At 36.3% G+C, this 22,122-nt stretch overlaps 3 protein-coding genes across 3 annotated transcripts in view; 2 read left to right on the top strand and 1 right to left on the bottom strand.

The window, feature by feature from the left end:
• Positions 1–3,446, top strand: part of immp2l (inner mitochondrial membrane peptidase subunit 2) — an 89,829-nt gene extending 86,383 nt beyond the window's left edge. Inside the window, exon 6 of the mRNA XM_059535993.1 lies at positions 3,037–3,446. Coding sequence (XP_059391976.1) covers positions 3,037–3,177 — 141 coding nt within the window. The 3' untranslated portion in view covers positions 3,178–3,446. The remainder of the gene's footprint in view (positions 1–3,036) is intronic.
• A 7,665-nt stretch (positions 3,447–11,111) lies between these two features.
• tmem60 (transmembrane protein 60) lies at positions 11,112–13,098 on the top strand. Its single transcript, XM_059536480.1, has 2 exons — positions 11,112–11,267; positions 12,064–13,098. Exon 2 carries the CDS (start codon positions 12,101–12,103, stop codon positions 12,503–12,505), a length of 405 nt encoding a protein of 134 aa, XP_059392463.1. The 5' UTR covers positions 11,112–11,267; positions 12,064–12,100; the 3' UTR covers positions 12,506–13,098.
• Positions 13,099–13,839: 741 nt separating this feature from the next.
• fgl2b (fibrinogen-like 2b) lies at positions 13,840–18,780 on the bottom strand. The gene is made up of 2 exons (XM_059535963.1): positions 15,585–18,780; positions 13,840–14,558 (listed from the first exon to the last, which is right to left on the bottom strand). The coding sequence occupies exons 1-2, from the start codon at positions 18,778–18,780 to the stop codon at positions 13,855–13,857; spliced, it is 3,900 nt and encodes a 1,299-aa protein (XP_059391946.1). The 3' UTR covers positions 13,840–13,854.
• Between the last annotated feature and the right edge of the window lie 3,342 nt (positions 18,781–22,122).

Genomic DNA, 22,122 nt, shown 5'->3' with positions numbered 1-22,122 from the left:
TACAACATCATGGCTGCATAGAAGAAGGATCCGGGTACTGAAATGGCCAAACTGCAGTCCAGATCTTTCACCCATAGAAAACATCTGGCATATCATAAAGAGGTAGATGGGACAAAGAAGACCTAAGACAGCTGAGCAACTAGAAGCCTGTATTAGACAAGAATGGGACAACATTCCTATTCCTAAACTTGAGCAACTTGTCTCCTCAGTCCCCAGACGTTTGCAGACTGTTATAAAAAGAGGAGGGGATGCCACACAGTGGTAAACATGGCCTTGTCCCAACTTTTTTGAGATGTGTTGATGCCATGAAATGTAAAATCAACTTATTTTTCTCTTAAAATGATACATTTGATATTTCATCTATGTTGTATTCTGAATAAATGTTGAAATTTGAATCTTCCACATCATTGCATTCTGTTTTTATTCACAATTTGTACAGTGTCCCAACTTTTTTGGAATCGGGTTTGTAAAAAAAAAAGATTTAATTGTTTAATTTAATTGTTTAATTGTTTATTATTTAATTTCAAAATAGAATAGCATATTACAAAACAAGTATCCAGCCATCCATACATTCATCTGATCCCACAGCTGACCGATGGGAACTGTCTTTCAGGCTGCAGTTTCAAAGGATCTTTTCTGGAAGTCACCACCATAGGGAGATTCCACTACAAATAGTCTTGTTTATAAAAAATTCAACAAACACTGAAAAAGATTCACTTTGTTAGACTTTGTTAACAGCCTTTATGCGCTGGAATGCTGCTTCCTGTAATGTACAGAGATTGAGGTATTATTGGTTCTTTGAAGAAGCTTCTTTGCTGCACGGATCCTCAGATACATTATTAAACACAGCAGTGATTCTTTCTCCCATCTCAACTCAGACTGTGACACGACTCGCTACAATCATTCGCAATATCTCAAGATGTGTTACTCAGATTCGTCCTTGAAATTTTTTTAAATGTTGGGATTTGCTTGCTTGGACTGAGAAAGTAAAACAAATCGTCCTGTCAGTTTAGTCACTGTTCCTTCAGTTATGATGGTTTTGCACCGGCGGAGGTTTTCGAGTGTTTGTCCTCAGGAGGATTTTTAATGATGTTTCTTGTCAGAAAGCAAATGAATATGTTTCTCACCGAACCACATACTTCCTAGGTCTCTTTTATTATTGTTTCACATCCATTACCCAAAACGCTTTTGGTTTTCCCCAGAGACCAGGCTGGAAACCGTAAGGGAGGGGTGGGGTGTGCGATATATTTGGCGAAAAACCATCAGGTCATATATCACTAAGCAAATATTCTCGCTGGATGTTTCAGGCAATTGCTTTCACTCTTGTCAGTACAGACTGCGCCGTTACCTTGGCTTGATGTTAGGTCTATTATGCAGCAAGATGTGTGTTTTTACGTGCATGCATTGAAGATAAAAACATGTCCTTTTCGGGGAAACATTTAAATCTTTAAAAGAATTAAAAATTTATATTTAATGCTGCAAAGGCTTCTAATGTTGTTGTTCGAAATATTTGGATTCTGAAATAATGACAGTACTCCAGCATTTCACAAAGCGCTGATTGAAAGTCAGGACACAATACCCTGACTGTCTGAGACTGTGTTTATTTTGCCCACAAAACACTGCAAAATGTCACACGGATTCGACTCAGACTTCCAATTTGTGGCCTTAAAGGGATAGTTCAGCTAAAAATGTAAATTCTGTTCATCATTTAACTCAGAACCTCTTCCGAACATCATTGTTACAATCCTGTAGGACAAACAAAATGTAATTTTGGACCCCATTGACTTTCATTGATTGTTTGGACAAAATTACCTTTTGGTCAGTTTCTTAAGGCTGCATTTATTTGATCAAAAAAAAAGGGGGGGGGGGGGTTATATTGTGAAATATTATTACCATGCAAAATAACGTTTTTCTGTTTTAATATAAATTAAAATCTATTTTATTCCTGTGATCAAAGCTGAATTTTCTGCATCATTACTCCGGTCTTCAGAGTCACATGATCCTTCAGAAATCATTCTAATATGCTGATTTATTATCAGTTGTGCTGCTTAATATTTTTCAGGATTCTTTAAGCTAAAAAGAAAGGCATTTATTAAAAATGGAAATCTTTGTGTTAAATTGTTAAGAAGTGATAGCAAAGATTTATATTGTTAGAAAAGATTAAGATTTTGAATGAATGCTGTTCTTTTTAACTTTATATTCATCAAATAATCCTGAAAAAATATCAGTTTCCAAAAAAGTATTTGGCAGCACAGCTGTTGCCAACATTGATAATTCTAACAATAATTCAGCATTTTAGAATGATCATGTGACACTTTAGACTGGAGTGATGACTGCTGGAAATTCAGCTTTGCATCACAGAAATAAATTATATATGTATATAAGTATATTAAAACAGAAACCATTATTTTATATTGAAATGACATTTTAAAAGATTACAGTTTTTTCTGTATTTTTTGTACATTTATCAACATCAATAAAAATTACATTTTTACCAAAATAAAAATTAAAATTACATTAATTTCATGTTATTTAATAAATAAATAATGAAAATAATGAAAACAGAATAAAATACAAATTCAAAATAAAATCTAATTCAAAATATTAACAGAAATGATCAGAGATTTCAAATGGACCCAGTAAGGCTCTTCTCAGAGGTTCATATTGTGGTCTTGTCATGCTGTTAGAGTCTATATCTTCTTCTGCAGGTGAGTACATTATCACCCCTTCAAATCCCTCCAAACCCTGCAGATATTTACAGATTCCTCCAAATCAGGGTTTTTGGGAGCTTGTTGGATTCCCTCCCATGTCCTTCTGGCTATAAAAAGCAATGAGGTCCTTTTCTCTTCTAGCTAGAGATATATTGCTTTGTATTCACTGGATGAGAAAAAACAGGTAATTCTTGTTTTAGTTGCTCTTTGCTAAACGAGCTATCAAAAGCTGCATTTTCCTTAAGAAATAGAGCGTTTTGTTTGACTTTATAGAGCGTTTCATGGTAGTTTCTAAGCAGAAGCTTGATGATTCTGATCTCCACAGGTTTCTCTGGGTCTTGTTCATGGTCGGGCGTCTCACATCATCTGGCCGCCCAGTCGGTGGCAGCGGATCGAGCCGTCTGTCCCTCTAGAACGAAGACCGCTGTTAAACTGGGATGAAGCAACAGAGGACGGTGATGACTGAAATGAAAGACAGTTGTACAACCATTTTAGCTCTCATGTACAGTAAATGTAAATCATGTGTTATGGACTTTAGAAATGTTCTTGTTGAATCCTTGTTGGTCAAATCAGAGCCCAAGAAACACTTTCTGTTCTTAGCCACAGTTAAGACCATTATTGTCAGTTGTACATATTCTTGACCCCTTTGTCAGGTTGATGTCAATGCATTGGTCATGATTCTATCATACTCTTTTTAGTTTTTATTAATAAATCACATACCGTTATCTGCCAAATGAATTATCTTTCATCTAAGGTCAACGGTCTATCTATCTATCTGTCTGTCTATCTGTATGTGTATATATATATATATATATATATATATATATATATATATATGTATATATATATATATATGTGTGTGTGTGTGTGTGTGTGTGTGTGTGTGTGTGTGTGTGTGTGTGTGTGTGTGTGATGTTTTATTTATATGCGTTGAAAATCTTATCCTATAAAAATCACACATACACACACAGAGAGAGAGAGACCTTGTTAAACAAAAAAAAAAAAGCTAAAACCTTTCTTGGTGCTTCTGTGGCAGAAAAACACCCCTTTTTTTGTTTCCTTCATTCTTCTATATATATATTTCATAAAACATGCATGTTTTATATTTATCCAAATACATATTTATATTAAAGGTTACTTTTTAATTGGTTCTTCTAAGATTTTCAACTTTTAAGTAACCCAATTACTGTTGTGAGCTTTGAAAATGGCTTATTAAAAGTTGCTCATGTGTCTTATAGGAATAGTTTACCCAAAAATGTACTCACTCAGGCCAAGATTTAGAATAGATTTAGAGAAATTACAACACATTGCATCATGTGCTCATCTAAGGATCCTCTGCAGTGAATGGGTGCCGTCAGAATGAGAGTCCAAACAGCTGATTAAAAACATCACAATAAACTGCAAGTAATTCACACAAAAAAAGATGCATGTTTGTAACAAACAAATATGTCCTCAATCAATAATATGTCTCAAAAACTTATTCTCGTCTGAATCAGGGGAGAAAAATGCATAGATTGAGCAAGCACAGAAGCAACAGTTTAAAGTTAAAATGATTTAATGATGGATTATTTGTTACAAACACACAGCTTTTTACACAAGATTTTAATTGATGGACTGGAGCTGTGTGGATTATTTGTGTATGATTGTGATCTTTTTATCAGCTGTTTGAACTCTCATTCTGACGGCACCCATTCACTGCAGAGGATCCATTGGTGAGCAGGTGATGTAATGCTAAATCTGTTGCGATAAAGAAACAAACTCACCTACATCTTGGATGGCCTGAGGGCAGAGGTGGAAAGTAACGAATTACATTTACTCGCGTTACTGTAATTGAGTAGCTTTTTTGTGTAATAATACTTTTTAAAGTATTTTTTTAAATCTGTAATTTTACTTTTACTTAAGTATATTTTGTTTAAAGTATTGTACTTCGCTACATTTTAAAACACATTAATTACTGAGTAAAAAAAAAAAAAAAAAAAAAAAAAAAATCGCTCCCTGGAAACTACGTCAGTAAATAATGGGCAGGAGGGCAAACTGGCGCTAAAATCACAAGAAAGATGCAGACGGTCAAAACAGGCGTTAGTGGTGCAGACACCGCTGAAAACGAAACCCCGTCATATTCTGAAGTTGAACTCGAAGGAAATGAAGTGAACTCCTGGCCATATGTATGCTCTATTATGCAGTGTGAGCTGTACTTGCCTAGGAAGACCAAACTAGCAGCTTATAAAATCTCGACAAGACATCAACCCTTCGCAAGAATGTAGAGGTAAGCTAAATAATTGCATCGTTGCATTGGTGGTTAAAATGAAGCTTTGACATTTTAGCAAGAGGTTTTGCACAAATTAGCCAAAAAGACAGTGGTGAGGAGTGTGCTATATATATCATCTGCGATAATATCATATTTTTTGTTTTAATGATGTGCGCGCTTATAGTGCGTTCTTTCACTGTGTGATTCAGTCTCCTAAAATGCATTTAGAATCATAGGCGCCGATACCGTGGAGCACCCACGGAAAATACCGAGCACCCACGGAAAATGAGCACCCACGTGTGCCAGTGCCAGACTGCCAGTAGGCTACATTTATTTAAAATTAAACATTGCAGTTGGCGCTATGAAGCGTCTGCCACACTGTGATTGGTTATGTTGTTGTCAGTGACAGTGACACCAGTCGCATGCATGTTCCATATCCTATCCACCAATCACAGCGTTTCTGAAAACGTCCCATCCCCCACTATACAGTGCCGTGCGAGTATGTATTCATTTAATGCTTTCCGTAATTACTAATCATTAATCAGACTAAAATGGACAGATTTGTTATAAAAAAAGCCAAACCTATTAATATTGATATATCGACATTATTTTACTGGATCTAGTGGTTTTGGCTTTTTGTGAATAAACGTCCAGTATTTTTTCTCTTTCAAAGTTTTGTCTGTCATGTTCTTCCACCTCATTTCATACCCAGCAGTACGTTAATATGTAAATGTTACGGTACATTCCCTAGACTCCTTATAGTTCGTAACAGGGTTTAAATGGGAACATTTTTCTGCTCAAGTATAGGCCTATATACGGTTTAAAAGAGGAAAAACTAATGGACACAAAAGTAGCCTACTTTTGGACAGAATACAAGTTCTTTGTTAAATACATAAAATAAAAAAATATTTTTTTAGCCTATATGAATAATGGATTCGAAACCTCAAAGAAAAGCCATGCCACTTTCAAAAGAAACCTCGAAACATAAATGAGGTAGACATTCCCAGAAACTCATTATTTTAGTCGCAACAATCGGTTAATGGAAACGCTGTCCTTTCGCAATAGTCTTTTAATCAATATTTACAAAACATTAATTTCCCAAGAAGCTGAACGCATTAGCGGTTACGTGTCAGTTAAACTTTTCATCTCCAATCCTGTTTGTATTTTTGAGAAGTGACGCTGTTGTGTTTGTTTGTATCGGCCGCTGTCCATTAGCCTAAGGTTCTGAAATGCAATATTTTTTTAATAGCCTAGTCTATTTTTTTATTTTTTAAATGGCTTGCGCCCTTGAGCACCCACGGAGAAAAACATAAATCGGCGCCTATGTTTAGAATGATCACAAAATTGAAGATATAGGGGCAGAAAATTCACATATTTATATAATTTCATACATTAAATCAAAATCACACAAAGAATGCCGTCTTTTCCTCCAAAAATCATCATGAATATATACATACATACATATATATATAACAGTTCAGTAAACAAGTTAATTAAGAGACTTGCGTTTTAGACACCATATTGCCTTTTTTAGCTCTATTTCTACAACAGAAAATAATTCCAAACACAGCCACCAAAGCACAGTTTTGCGTCTCTGAGCAACGTGACAGTGTTTCGTTCCTGAATGAATCAACCGTTTAAATGATTCGGTTCAATCGCAATGACTCACTTATTAACAGTGACATACTGGCCATTTTAATATCACATTTAAAGTATCTTTTGATTTTTTTAAATAATTAATTTCTTATAATTTCAAATGAGTATTCAACATTTTATGTCTTGTATATCAAAACATTATTCATGCATTTGTAACTGCAGGTTAAATGCATTCTTGTCCTGCACTAGTGTAATACATCTAAATGCCACTTCCAATGAATCTTCTGCATTTCCTCAGCATTAAAAGATGAGTTTGTTGATACTGATTTGCCTGGTAACAGCCCAAATGTTTTATTATTCTAAATAACTGATTCCTTTAATTAAAAACAACTAGTTTGAGATTAATAGACCTATACCAGGGGTGTCAAACTCAGTTCCTGGAGGGTTGTAGCCCTGCAGAGTTTAGTTCTGACCCTGCTCCAGCACACATATCATGTAGTTTTCAAATAAACCTAAATGATTAGATTAGCTGGATCAGGTGTGTTTAATTAGGGTTATATCTAAACTGTGCAGGACTGTGGCCCTCCAGGAACTGAGTTTGACACCCTTGGCCTGTCCCATTTTTGACTCCCTCCCACTGTTAAAATGTAACTAAGTAATTTTTACTCTGAGTAAATTTTAAATGAGCTACTTTTTACTTTTACTTGAGTTGATTTTTAGACTGGTACTTTTACTTGTACTTAAGTAAAATTTCATTAATGTAATGGTACTTTTACTTGAGTAGAATATTTTTGTACTCTTTCCACCTCTGCCTGAGGGTGACCACATCACATGTTTATTTTGGGGTGAGCTGTTACTTTAAACTCACACATAAACTCATTGTTGGATTGGTCAGTCTTTATATGGCAGCTATTTACAACTTCCAAATAATGCCAAAACATTCATATCAAATTAAGCTTTTGCTTATGTTCTTCTGAATGTCAAATCTGGCACATCCACCTGTTCTTTGTTGTGTATGAAGTAATTTCATATGCACAAATCCAATGTGAAAGCACAAATGGCTGCAATTTTATATTGATTTCATGCTGTCTAAGACAGATTTGCGCTTAAATGCTATAGCTATGAATTTTCTGATTGCTCTAAGACAGGCTTCCTTGAGGGGGTCGAACATCATGCAAGACTAAACTCGATAGGATTTAATGTGAGTGGCCACAGGTCAATACGGATATTCGCACAAGGCTGTGATGAGTTCAATGGCTGTCAAACATAAATCAACACAGACAGCCTTAGGGCTAAAGTACCCCAGGGAATAGGCACAAATCTTAGGATACTGCAGGAACTGGAGATAATGGAGCTGCAGCCAAGCGGGGCCTGGAGATCCTTGATTTGAAACGGTGTGTGTGTACGACAGAAACCTGTATTTCACGTCTGACACTCTGCATTCGCTTCCCATTCAGAGTAAATAAGATGTCTTGCATTGGTGACGAAGCATGATTTTGATATCAAGCTTTTAATCTTCTAGACAGACACGGGGAATGAGCATGTCGTAGCGGCCTATTTCAGTTCCCACAAAGCTCTTCAGAGGGGAAGCGATTTCTCATTGAACATGACAACCACATTACATACCCACAAGAGCAAATTGAAGCCCCAAATTGAATTTACCTTACAGAATCACAGAGATCTGCACTTTGGATGTTGATGTAAATGCAAGCTGAATTGTGTATCTTTCGCGTGAAGCTGTTTTTTACTGGAGATACTCGCATGTAGTTCATCATGTGTTTATTTATGTTTAAATGGGGTTATTCTGCATTCCAGTCAACTCGGAGTCAACTCAACTCCAGTCAACTCGGAACTCATGTCGTTTCTCAGAAGAGAAGATACTGTTGAATGAAGTCGCCATTTTTGTTGTCTTTGCACACAAAAAGTATTCTCGTAGCTTCATAAAATTACAGTTTGCTTGCACATGGACTATTTTAATGATGTCCTTACTATCTTTCTGGGCCTTGAATGTTTCAGTTGCATTGCTGTCTATGGAGGGTCAGAAAGATCTCAGATTTCATCAAAAATATATTTTTGTGTTCCAAAGACAAACGAATGCCTTGCTGATTTGGAACGACATGAGGGTGAGTATTTAATGACAGAATTTTCATTTTGGGTGGACTATCCCTTTAAATCTAAAGAAAAATGAAGATTGAAAAGATTTTTTCTTATAATTATGGTTGCTTGGGACATGGACAGCAGTATTCACTTTCATTGTGTAAAAATAGAACTGCTTGTTTACTTTCAAATATATATAGTGTTCCACAGAAGAATTCTAATCATACAGGTTTGGAACGACATGAGGATGAGTAAATAAAGATTTTTATTTTGGGGTGAACGGTCCCTTCAAATTCCCATTTCGTAGATATTAAATTTTTTCATGCCATATGTTCAGGCTAGAATGCCAAATTGGTTTTATATATATATATATATATAATCACCATCACCAAAATATGCTCAAAAATAGACAAAGCCACAAAGCTCAGTTATATGTGAGGCACAGGCACACAGTACTACAGGGAATATTTTTCATATTTACTGGGCAGCTGTGCTTGGCACAGGAATATAAAGGGGTCTATCTTTACCTTAATTTGAAATATTCATATTCATAGTCGATGCATAAAGTTGTGCCAGATTGAAGGAACAAATTCTTTTATCATCCCTCAGTGTCAACCTATGATGTAATTTTAAAATGATGACAGTTCATAAAACCAGGTAAAACTGTTGAAAACAATTGTGTTGCTTAAAAGTTTTGTAAAAACGGTGATATTACTATTCAAAATAATAATATTACTTCAGCATGGATGCATTAAATTAACCAAAGTAACAGTAAAGACATGTTGCAAAAAATATTTCTAATAAATGCCTTTCTTTTGAACTTTACATTCATAAAATAAAAAAAAAATAGGAAAACCTTATCATGGTTTCTATAAAAATATGAACAAGCACAACTTGAATTTAGCAGTATAACAAACAATGTTTCATGGGCAAATACATATGACATTGTCTGAGAAAGGGAAGACACTTAAATTTCTCATTTTCATTTGCATTGAATCTAAAGTTAAAGATTCAATCAATGTAACCAGTATAGTGGTTTTACCTGTGGTAAACCACTTTTAAAAGCAATACATTTTACTATTGCGTTTACTCCCTAAAACAAAATAACTAATTACTTTATTTAGGTACTTTTTATGGAAAGTAATATTTACTTTTTTTCATCTGACTAAATTTTTCTCTCTTCTAAAAAAAAAAAAAAAACACCTTGTGCATCCTCATAAAAAGCTCTCGATTCACTCATGTGGTGGCAACAGGCTGCAGAATCAGACTGACCCAATTAAAACAGCATCCTCGGCTCAGGGCCTCAAGGCAGCTTGCAGTTGTGTGGTTTCACTGATAAGCCACACGGAGCAAAGAAAACCCTCTGTATTATTACCTGGCTTTTGTGCTAACACTCCCTCAAGGCCTCAGTAATGGCAGCCACAACAGGACATTTGCAAAGGGTAATAAGCTCATTAACTGATTCAGTATGCATGTGGCTTTTTGTGTGCTATCAATGCACCCTGCACCTTCTTGTCCGGACCCAAAAGGCTATTTTAGAAAACAGGTGATTGTAATAGTATATTGCAGATTAGTGGATCCTAATGGTTATCTCGGGTGTGGAATCAACCTGAGAGAAATCTGAAAAGTTTTTCTTTCATCCAGAGGGTGAGACAACTTCTGTACTTTCATGGCAAGAAAAATGACAAACATTGCTTTACAGAGGTGTAAATGTGTGCGAATCTGAAGCAAAATATTGGGATAATGATTCATGTATATTGTTTTAAGGGCAGATTCATCTTTAGAGCCTCAATATTAAGGACCAGATAGCTAGCAATGCCACCTAAAGCTCAACATAATGAAATAACGCCATCGTGAGGCTGAATAAAGACATTTTAATAACATTCTTACATTTCAAATCATTTTTCTTTTTATACCACTCTCCTGATTAATCTTGTTTTGTTTTCTTTTTTGGAAGGAAAATGAGATTAAAAGCTTGCAGAACACATTAGCTAGTTAGCTACTTCACTTAAAAATGGAAATTAAGTCATGTGCTCACCTCTTGTGTTGTTGTAATGCCATATATCCTTCTTTATATTTCAAACCACAAACGGAGAAATTCAAAGAAATGTCCCACTCGCAAGCACCTACAAGCTTTAATTTAAATTTAATTTAAAATTAAAGCTTTCTTTCTTTCTTTCTTCTTTTTGTAAAGATGTCACAGTCCACAGTGCTGTCTGTCCAAGTGTTTTGTCGGTATACAGTAGGTTTTATTAAAAAAACAAACCTGATTTTAATGTATTTTGTGTCGTTTGTGCACTGCTGCACATTCATGAGAAATCAAAATGAATCCAAATGAAATAAATAAATAAACGTGTATAAATATCTGACCGTGTAAGGCACAATTCATCTTAGATTCTTTGGAACAACGTACAATTTTAATTTAATTTATTCGCCCGGCTGTTTTTAATGCGCGTCCTCCAGTCCGATAGACAGCGCTGCGCGTGCATCAACTTAGTCCTTCAAGAGAAGTTGTTTTGAAAACGCCAGTGTTCAAATACACACAGTCCAGAAAAGGGACATCGTCTATAATCATTTAACTCTCTCACCAGAAGGCCAGCAGGGTTGTATCATCGGTAAGTTTTTCTGTCAGTGTGTTTTTCCTCCCCTCTTCCCGTCGGTTTGCCTTCATTAACACACAGTAATCCGGTCTGTAAGGTCATATGCTAGTTTTGTGCTAATAATGAATAGCTCCTTAATAAGAAGAATGTGTCAGGATGGAACAGTCAATATATTAAACATGAATAAATACAAGAAATGTTCGTGTTATTGAAACCGAACATTTTTGTATTGCATATTAAATGCAGCTTGATGGGTAACGTTACTTAAATAAACGTAGAGGCACTTAACTTACTGTAGCTAAAACAGTTTATATTTCAAACAAATGGCCCATTGCAGTATGTTAAGATGTTAAAATGAATGATTTAATGTTCAACTAATATTAAAACCCCGTTTTAGCCTTTTATAAATATGCATATCATCTCAAACGGCTCATAGTAAATATGCTAGGAAACCATTTAGCCTAGTAAGTAAATACAATGCAGTGTACGTTAATACAGCTTATATTATCAACGTAACATCCAATGAAAAACCGATTTAAAAATGTGTGTGTGTGTGTATATATGTATATGTATATATATATATATATAATTTGTTAATTGTGCAATCTATTAGTACTAATATTATTAATCAATTATGCGTTTATACTATTAATAGTAATATTACATTTAAAAATTACATTAAATTACATTTAACATCTTACTACTTGAAATGTCCCTCTTTTGCTTTAAAAGCAGCATGAAATCCACTATATAAAATTGACAATGTAAATTTAACTCATACTTCCCATGATAAATGTTTTGTCTCTTTCAGATCCACTTAATGCTGTGCCCTTTGGCCAGCGTTTCAAATGAACATGTCTCTTGCTCAAAGAGTTCTCCTGACATGGATCTTCACACTTGTATTCCTTATCATGCTGGTCCTCAAGTTGGATGGGAAGATCTTTTGGAGCTGGTTCCTCATCTTCCTTCCTGTCTGGACCTTTGATCTTATTCTCCTCCTCATGCTCATTGTCAAAATGGCAGGCCGGTGCAGGCCGGGCTTTGAGCCTCGCAACGGGGCGGAGAACTTGAAGAAGCGCGTGTGGTACCTCATGGCCATGCTGCTTAAACTGGCATTTTGTCTGACACTCTGTGCCAAATTAGAAGGCCTAATGGACATCTTGGTGAGCTCTGTTTGCATCCCTCTGTGGGCACTGCTCATTGGAGCTATGGCCGAACTGGGCTACAACGTTTTCCACTTTAGAAGAGACTGAACATATGAATGGTATTCTTTGAAAACCAGCTTTACTGTATTCTTCGGGAATGAAATCATCTTGAAAGTAGATGTTATTCATAAAGAAGGGAATATATAATGGACAATAAGAATGTACATCTGTTTCGAGCTCTTTATCAGGAGTTGCTTGTTTCTTTCAGGCTCAAGAGTGACTATGCTGAATAGCTTACGTTTCTTGTTCACAATGATGCAGGGAGGGTTACGTATATTTTGGCTCTGGTCAGTTTCCACTCAGGTGACTGAAATGACTGATTGTGAATGTTGCTCAGAATATTTCTAGCATTTTAGTGAAACACTGAGATCATTAGCGGCATACTATAATGGACATTTGAAAAATAACCATTTACGTGCTGCATACACACTGTTTGTTCTACCAGTACTGTAACACAACATGGTTTGCTTACAGAAAAGACATGCGTTCTACAATAATGGTGTATATTTATGAATCTTCGTTTCTTTATCATGCACTTATGCTTTGCATTCCAGAACTTGCGTGTGTACATATTTACAAAATCTAATTTAAATTTTCTCTTGCGCAGAGTGTGTAAATAATAATAAAGAGTAATAACAGCATTCTTGTAATTAAAAGATGCATATTTATTTTCTTTATAACAAATATGTTCAGTAAATGCACTGTTATTATATTTACAAATGTTTCCAAGATCATGCAGAAAAGGTTTTACAATTCAAATGTAGTCATTAGTTAATTTTAAATAATTAAATTATGACCCTCATTTTTAACTGAAATTGATATTTCCCCTTAGAAAGAGTCGTCTGTCTTTTTGGGGTGTACATCCATACAATGTTTGAAAATAACACTTAGTGTTAATTCAAACTTCCTACAGTGTACAATTAAAATAATTACAGATCCTTTCATTCAGCTGGTAAAATCCAGCTATTTGTATTAAAAAAAACAGGCATCTGAAATTCTGCAAATATCCATGTAAACGTAGTCATGGATTGGCCCAGACTTACAAACATTTTAGTATTTGTAAGTTAAATACAATATACAAGATCATAGCTGAATCTTTAAGTAGCATGGTTTCATGTCTTATGCAATGTCCAAAGCAACAAGAGTCTCAAATGTGTATTCTATGTATTGTACTAATGCATATGTGTACAGCTCAAAAAACAACAACAACATAGATACAGAATAACAGAAACATTTATCAATGTTTATTCATGTTCTGACACCTACCTTATATTCTCTATTAATAAAGCAATAAACATGAGTAGCAATATACTTAAGGCACTTGCCTTTTTCTACAATCTAACTTAAAAAGAGAGCTTAATTTTGGTTGATATATTTTAGAATTGGTGGGTATAATATTACTTGGCATAGTTTTTAGGTCTAATCATCATTTTAACAGTCTTAAATGATTGTCTATCATTGGTTGGATAATATTCCATTGTAATGTTGTGCCATGTACCCCAAAATATCCCATTACGTAGCCCTTTGTATTTTGATTGATAATATCTCCCATTTAAGTTTGCAGACATGCATGCATCGAACCACCAGCCTGAGCTGTAATAGGCCCCGCAGTTTCCAGAGGGATAATGGTCATTGTCTCTGTCCGGAGTCGTAAAGAGTTTCTGGTCGTGATTGTACTTCTTACTAAACTGCATTGCATTACCAGCTGTACCAGAGTAACCCCCAATGGACAGGCGGTATTGTTGGCTTTCATTGGCCACATAGAAGTGGTCATAATGGGCGTATTCTTTGATACCCTCAAAGTCTTCGATTTCTATTCTCAATGACATGTTCTTCGCCTTTGTCAACAAGTGAATCTTGTCATTGCCAAGCCAAAACTCACCTATTAGTTTACCAAATCCATTTTTGTACTCGTCCCATGTTTGATTGAAACTTGTGCTGCCATCAAAGCGATGCTGTATCAAAGTCCAGCCGCCGCCAGTAGACTCCATGTCACAGAAAACAGGAAACATGCTGCTCTTTGGTTGCGGCATTACACTATAAACACCATTCCTTCGGGACTTCATAATGTAATCAGCGCAGTCTTGTGCAGGTACATTTTCTGTGGTCAATAAAAACTGTTTTAGGTTACCTCATTCTTGGTTTATGAAAAATGCATTTACAATGTATAAACAGCCTAAATCTGCATGCTTAAAAGCATTTCTTTGGCATTATCTTTCAACAAGAGAAGCACTTTTTTTTTTGTAAAACAACTTTGAAAACATTTATTGTGGAAAGCCCAATAAAAATGAATTCAATTGGGTTGAAATTGTAAAAAATAAATGTTCAGCTGAAAATCTGGATCTTATGAATTTGTTAAAGAATGCAGAGCAAGATGATGCACTGAAATTGTTTTCTAAAGACCCAAAGAACAAAGCTGCATTCGACAGACTATACTTAAGATTTCGTTTAAAAGATATGCAAAAGCTGTTTTATACATAGAAATTCGGACCACCTGGATTTTATTTATCCATGGTTTCAAGAGTTTACATTGGTCCAAACTTCAGACTCCAATCTCCGGACAAGTAAATTTGGCACTAGGCATGGAATGGTACTGAACTTCTGCGTGCATTATGGATTGCTAAAAAGAATTTGCCTTTGAACCTTTCCTCAAGCTCAACAAAGACACCACATCCTGATACATCAGACAAAGAAGAGGCCTTTAGCTGGTCCTCTTCACCAAAACCACATCTGCTACTCAGATGAGAATCTATATCCACTTATCATTGTTATGGAATCCTATCACACTATCAAGATAAAGTGCGGGGTAACTGAACATGTGTTAAAAGAATATGTTCATATTATATTATTATTTCCTGGGAATGATTATCTGTGTACTTGTACTTATTTTTGGACATGTGTCCCTGTTTGCGCTCTGCTAAAACCTTGGGTATATCTATACAAAGAGTCAAACTGACTTATCCCACTGTACTGTAAGCTTTGTGTCAAATAAACATGCACTGCTGCCATATTCTAAACACTCTGGAGGGCTTTTTACAGTGTGAATTAAGAGTAAATACTCCTTCAACTTGTTTCTTAAAAAATAAATATTAACATGGGTTATGTAAGGTTATGTAATATTCCTCACCTCTTCTAGAGTCTACTGGGGGCCTGGTCTGGGCTGTAGACTGTTGGTTTGACATAGTGTTACAATCACTGTCACAGGTGCTGTGGATCTTGTTCTCCACTTGCTCACTCCCTGTTACCTCATCACTGACTGCATGTAATTTAAATTCCTCGGCAGTGTTCTCAGGGCTGAGTGTGAAAAGCTTTGAGCCTTGAATTTCTTCAACATTTGTAAGCGTTTCCAAAACAACTGGATCTGTGTACCTCTCTCCACTGTACCCTTGGGCAGTGTCCTCGCTGTTTGGGTTAGGTAATATCTCCCCAGAGTTTTCTAGCACTCTGTCTTTATTAAATTGAATTAGTTCCAGTTCTCGTGTTGCTCCAATTCTTTCAAAGCTTATAGGTGTTTCCCAACTATCGTTTTTAGTCATTTCAACATGTGTATTTGTCACTTTATGAATATTTTTTGGGCTGTCTTTATGGTTTGTGTCCATAAATGATACTGTTGAAGTAGTAAATAGATTTGTTCCTGGTTCCTTCGATGACTCTTTCTTTAAGGTTGGTGCAGTTGGTCCTTTCTTTCCACTGCTAATCTTGTCCACCTCAAATGGTTGATTGCTGGTATCATCAGATCCCAAATTAAAAATCTTGCTTTCTTTCCCACCAGTAGGTGAATTCAAGGCTCCACTTTGCAGATTGTTATGATCCTCGGTACTCCCGGTCTCACTGTTGTCTCTAAGTTGGTTCTTCCTTTGTTGGACCATATCCAAATCTAGTACGTTCCTTGAATTTTGAGACTCTGGTTGTGATTGTGACTCTTTACTGTTGTTTTTTAACCATTTATTATCCAATACATTTGACCTCATTGCCAGCGGAATGGGTTTGATTTCTTCTGTTTGTTCTTGTTGACTTGCACCAGTGGGACTAGAGAATTGAGTCACTGTGCTTACTTTTGTCTTGAAGCCTCTGGTTGTGTTTGGCACAGTTTGAAGGTTTGACCTCCTTATATAGCTTGGTCTTATAATTCCAGAGCCATTTCTCCAGGAAATAGTGGTATTTCTGACTGGGATTGACAGCTTTGAATGTACCCCAACACTTTTGTTTGCTGACATGTTGTTCATCACATTAGGTTGTCTTAGTTTGTTGACTCTCTGTGAAATCACAGTTGTTAGATGTCTATCAGGGTGTCTTAATGGTTTTGGCATCACATACCTTTTGTTGTCTTGACTTACTCCACGGATCTTGCTGATGTTTTTCCTGCTGTTCTGAAATGGTCCCTCTCCAGCTGGAGCTTTGAGCGGAGTTACTGAAATTATCCTTGTCCCATGGCCTACTACTTGTGATTGAACCCTTCTGGTCATACTCCCTGTACTATTAGTCAATTTACTCTTTACAGTTGGGACAAGGGTGTGCTTCACCAGATCTTTTTCCGGGAGGGTGGCTTTACTGTGGCTTGGTAGGTCCTTCTTTATAGTACCTGCACTCAGCGGGTTGACCCCAATATGCTCATTTGCCCCTTCAATGAACGTGCCTGGCTGCATCTGATCTTTAAGATCTGGAGACAGTGGATTAACTGTCCTTTCATTAAAAGTGCTGTGAGCCTTGTTCAAAATTGTGGAATTAAGTTGTCTGCTATTTGTTTCTGTAATTGGATTTAGATATTTAACATTTTCCACCTGTATTCCTGAGAAAGTCAAGTCTTCTCTATTCAAATTAGAGCTAGTCTCTTCCTCATTACTAATAGCTGCCAGACTTTCACTCAGTCCCATGTGCTTTTTTTCCTCTTTAATTGTGTTTGGCTGTTCAGCTTGGTTCATAACACTAGAGAATGGCTTATTTGTTGCTGTGTGAATCACATCACCCTGGTTTTCCTTCCTCCGATTTGTTGGGAGTCTTGTAATCGCAGTCTTGTTGACTATTCTTGAATTGTCCTCCATAATTTTAGCTACTTGGCTTGCAACGTTCAGGACATGTCCATCATCTGTTCTGGGACCAGAAACCCTACTGATGTCTTGATTGTTTTGGTCATCTGTTGATACGGTTGGCCCACTAAATGCACCAGGTTTTGTGTTTGCTGTACGAGGACTTGTTTCCTTGACCCTCATAACCCCACTTCTCACTGGGGAAAATCCAGCCTCTTCTTGCTCAGGCTTGACCATCATGTCTCCAGACTGTAGATTGTGGATCCTCACCAAAGCAGGTTTCTTCAGTCTGTCTTCATTGGTAACCTTAATAACTCTACTGTTTATGTAGGATCCCTTTGGCCTCGGTGATCCACCTACTCCAGGAAACTTAACAACCCTTCTGTTCCCAGCTGATGTGCTTAAATCCATTATCTTAGTGTTTGCATCCCTTGAAATGCTGCTTAATCCATTCGAATTAGGCCCATCCTGCACTCTTATTCTCGCCGTCAGGATGCCACTGATGTTCTTTACAAGTCCATCTCTGAGACTGTTTGGCTGCTGTTTCCCATGGGTTGAGGATTGTGTGGCTTCCTTTTTTCTAGGAAGGGACTGTTCTATTAATTCACTTTGCTTAGACTTCAGTTCCCTCTCTGACTCCTCAGGTGTAGGCGAGAGCACCTGTTTGACCTTGGATATGTCCTCAGGTGTCTCGTCAAGTGAGGGGTTAAATATTTTTACTTCTCTGCTCACCTCAGACCTCTGATCTGTGGTGCCTTGGTTTGGAAAAATCCTTGGGGCAATGTTCCATTCCTGACTTTTCAAAATGGAATGATCAAGCCTCTTTACACCATCCTTGATGGTTCCCTCACTTTCTGAAGTGTCTCCTTGCAGTAAGGTTGAAGTTAAGATCCGGACAACGTGTTCTCCACTATGGCTTTGTGTTTCCTTAATGGTGATGTTATGCCTTGGAATTTGAGGTCTCATTTTCTTTTCCTCGCCGTATTCTTTCTGTCCATTTCTCTGGATACTATGTCTGTCCTTACATTCGTGGCAGTCCCTCCTTAGCTGGTTAACAACTTCCTTTAGGTCCTGCAGCTCTTTGGCCATTTTCTCCAGCTCCCTAAAAGGCCTGGGAAGCTGTATGGAGAGAGGAGGGAGGGTGAGTTGATAAGGGCACAAGTTCTCCTCGTCCCCGCAGTGCCCCAGGGGCTTCAGCGTTACCCATGAAGCAACATCCTCTGAGGTCTCTGGGCAGATGTGAGACACAGAAAATGCTAACAGACTTCCACATATGTAAAACACAGCAAGCCACATCGTGTCCTGTATTGTGAGCAGGTCTGTTCAATGTGTCGAAGAGTGTGTGAGAGAGAAGGTTCAGGAGAGACTGGAGGACCACCTCCCTTTATAGAAGTATGAGAGGGGCGATACTCTGTGATGACTCTACAGAGGAGTGTAACAGCCTCCTTTCAGAACAGCCAGCAAAAATATACTCAATATTTCAATAATATTTCTCTATGTGCCTTCTTTGCTCATTAGTAATGTAGTGATTATTGACAACACTATGCATATACACATTAAAACCTGAGATTAATCAGTCTTTTGTTGCTGATGATGTTGTTTCCCCAGTTACAATTTCTATAAATTCTTTAAGCAAGATAGCATTTAACAATGCATAAAACATGCTATAGAGAATAAAAAATTTATATTTTTTTTATTCTTACTGTACTGGCAGTGAAAGCGAGTTTAAAAACAAAGAATTTAAAAAAAACTGCTAGTGCAGTAAGATACATTGAATAAAAGATACTGCATTAATATCTTATCCCAATTAAATGTGTTTTAAGGACAAAACATTTTTGTAAAGGTGCAATCATAAGATTCTATATAAACAGCCAGCATGTCTTTGTTTTAAACATATTTTGTTTTCCAGTGGTGTCCATAAAACAATTACTCTTTTATTTATTGATTAAAATATTTGTGTATTTTCTTCCAATAATAAACACACTCTCATGACAACTGGTAATAATTCATAGGAGATGGCAAAATTATACAATATTAAAAAATGTAGATAATGCAATAAGAGGTTAGGTTTTACTGGTCTGTTGTTGTTGTTTTTTTTTATTTTTTTTATTTTTTTATTTTTTATATTAGTCATGGGTTTGGGTTGTACATTTTGGTTTTCAGGGTTTTTATTTCATTCATTCATTGGTTTTTGCAATCTCATAAAATTATTAAGACTTCACAAGTTGCAATACCTGGTATTTTATGTACTGTATGTACAGTGAAATAGCATCCACATTGCTTCTCATATACATTTACATTATTTTAATCTTTTTAAGGGCATAAGAACTGAGAAGCACAATATGATTTGTCAAAGTCATTTGTGTTGGCTGATCCCGACGTTTAATCAAAACCATCACACTTACAATCCATCTTTAATCTAGAACAAACTGCATTCTTTGCATATGTCATTTCCTTTCTCACATGTGCAGATATACATATGTGCGAGAATCATGATGGCAGCAGCTTCCCAACATCCTGCCAATAAAGCAGCATGCCCCACACACATAGACATATGCACGCAAGCCACAGAAGATTCAGAGATGTATTGTAACTCTAAAAAGGCAACAAGGCATATTCAGACGGGACTGTTTTTTCAAGTTATATTTGTGTTTCAGCGACATACTTTGAATTCAAGGTATTTTTTCTCAAAAAACCTCCAACAATTATGAAACAAAGCGCTTCATTACCATGAAGCATTACCATGTTGGCCAATTTAGCTGACTAAATTGTCTATAGAGGATTTGAGTAATGGACATTGAACATTGTCCACTTTAGTCAGTACTTGTAATGACAGACATCCTTTGTTAACAATTCCAACTCAAATGTTGATTAGATCTGCCGACCCCATTTCAAAACTGAAAATGTCATAACGAGAAATGTTGTAACAACCATATAAACAATGGAGCCATTGTAGTCCAAGCGTTAAGCAAGAGTGGAAAACGTTACGTCCAAGTGTTTTTAATATCAAGAAAATCCCTGCACCAATGTTTACAATGTCAACCTATGTTCAAACAGAACTGATTGTCTTACTGACTTCACAATTTTTATAGCACTCAGCAGTGGTTGTATTACAAGCCAACTACCAGTTTTATTACCACTAGTCAGAAAAGCCTTACCATTTATGGACAAGATTATTATTGTGTGGTGCCCCTTATGATGTTACAGTCTCAAATCCTCTGGGATGGTTCAGCCTATCGGTGTCGTTGTCTGTGTAAATACTGAGATTTTTCCATAAACCATCTCACAGAAACATTTGACCCACCGGTTGGGTTAAAGTACCACATTAGCGACCACTACTCCAACACATTTGCATGATGTGGTAGTGGTTATGTAATTGTGATAAAAGAACAGACAAGTGCGCTCAGACTCGTTCTTTTTTAACAGTTATATAACACTAATGAGGCAAATTCTATGGGAAACCCAATGCAAGTGAGCTGGTGGCTTTTATCCAGATTTTCAAACTGGAGAGGAGACATCTGGAGTTGATGGTTACAGTGCATCAACAACAGATAACGTCAAGACTGCTTGTTTGCATTACAAAAGCCTTGACTTCATTAAACCATTGGCTAATGCTTGCACAGATTCCTCTCATTGTTGCATGCAATGAAACGAGCGACGCCTTGACTTCAGGCTTTTGTTTCTCAGTGATGAGTTTCTTGGCTTTAACAATTTGAATGTTAATCTGTGCAGGGTTTCAATGCTCAATGCACGAATGTCATAAATTACTCTAATTGTAATGTAATATGCCAAATCAAATTTCGGGATCAGTAATGGTGGAATAGTCATAATAGTGGAAAAAGTCAAAATGACACAATTTGAATTTTTGGCCAAACTATTCCTTTAGAGGTCAGAAACTGATCTGTAGCTGTTGTAACCACAGGGTGTGTGAAAATAATTAAGTCTAGCTGATTTTTTTTAAAGTTGCAGGTTAATAAAACATGACATTAACCCCCGGTTTCACAGACAAGGCTTAAGCCTAGTCCTAGACTAAAATGCAAGTCTGAGTTGTTTCAAATGAAAGAAACTTGTACTGATTGATCTTAAAATATATCAGTGCCTTTATTTTGTCTCAAGATGCACACCAGTAATGTTTTTTTCTAAGGCATGTTTATAAAAATTACTTAAATGTCCTAATTGAACTATGGCCTAATCCTGGTTTAGGCTAAGCCCTGTCTATGAAACCAGGCCATAGTATGCTTTAAGTCAGCTGTGATTTAAAACCTGCAAAGCTACAAAGTGAATCTGCCAAACAATTCCTTTTTTTTTTTTAATCTTAGGACACACTTAGGAGTATAGATTGTGTCACATGTAGAGAATAGTGCATACAAATTTTGAGATTGTTTGTATGTTTGTAAACAAAATGGAAAAATATTTGCTAGCCATGCCCACTGTGAAATTTCATTGGTCCATAGCTATTTTTGTAAATGTGGACAGCTAGAAATGTTTTATTTCTTTATTTCTTTCAGGAAAAGGTTGTGGTAGCCATGCTCGCTGTAAAATTTCCTTGGTCCAGAGCTATTTTTGTACATGTAGTAGGCAGCTAGATTTTTGAGTCTCTTTTTTTTCCAAAAAAAGTTCTTTTTCCTCCCGAAAAAG

The sequence above is a fragment of the Carassius carassius genome, chromosome 43 (genome assembly GCF_963082965.1).
Source record: "Carassius carassius chromosome 43, fCarCar2.1, whole genome shotgun sequence".
Taxonomy (NCBI): domain Eukaryota; kingdom Metazoa; phylum Chordata; class Actinopteri; order Cypriniformes; family Cyprinidae; genus Carassius; species Carassius carassius.
Note: the sequence above shows the minus strand (reverse complement) of the source record. Positions and strands in the feature narration are given on the sequence as shown.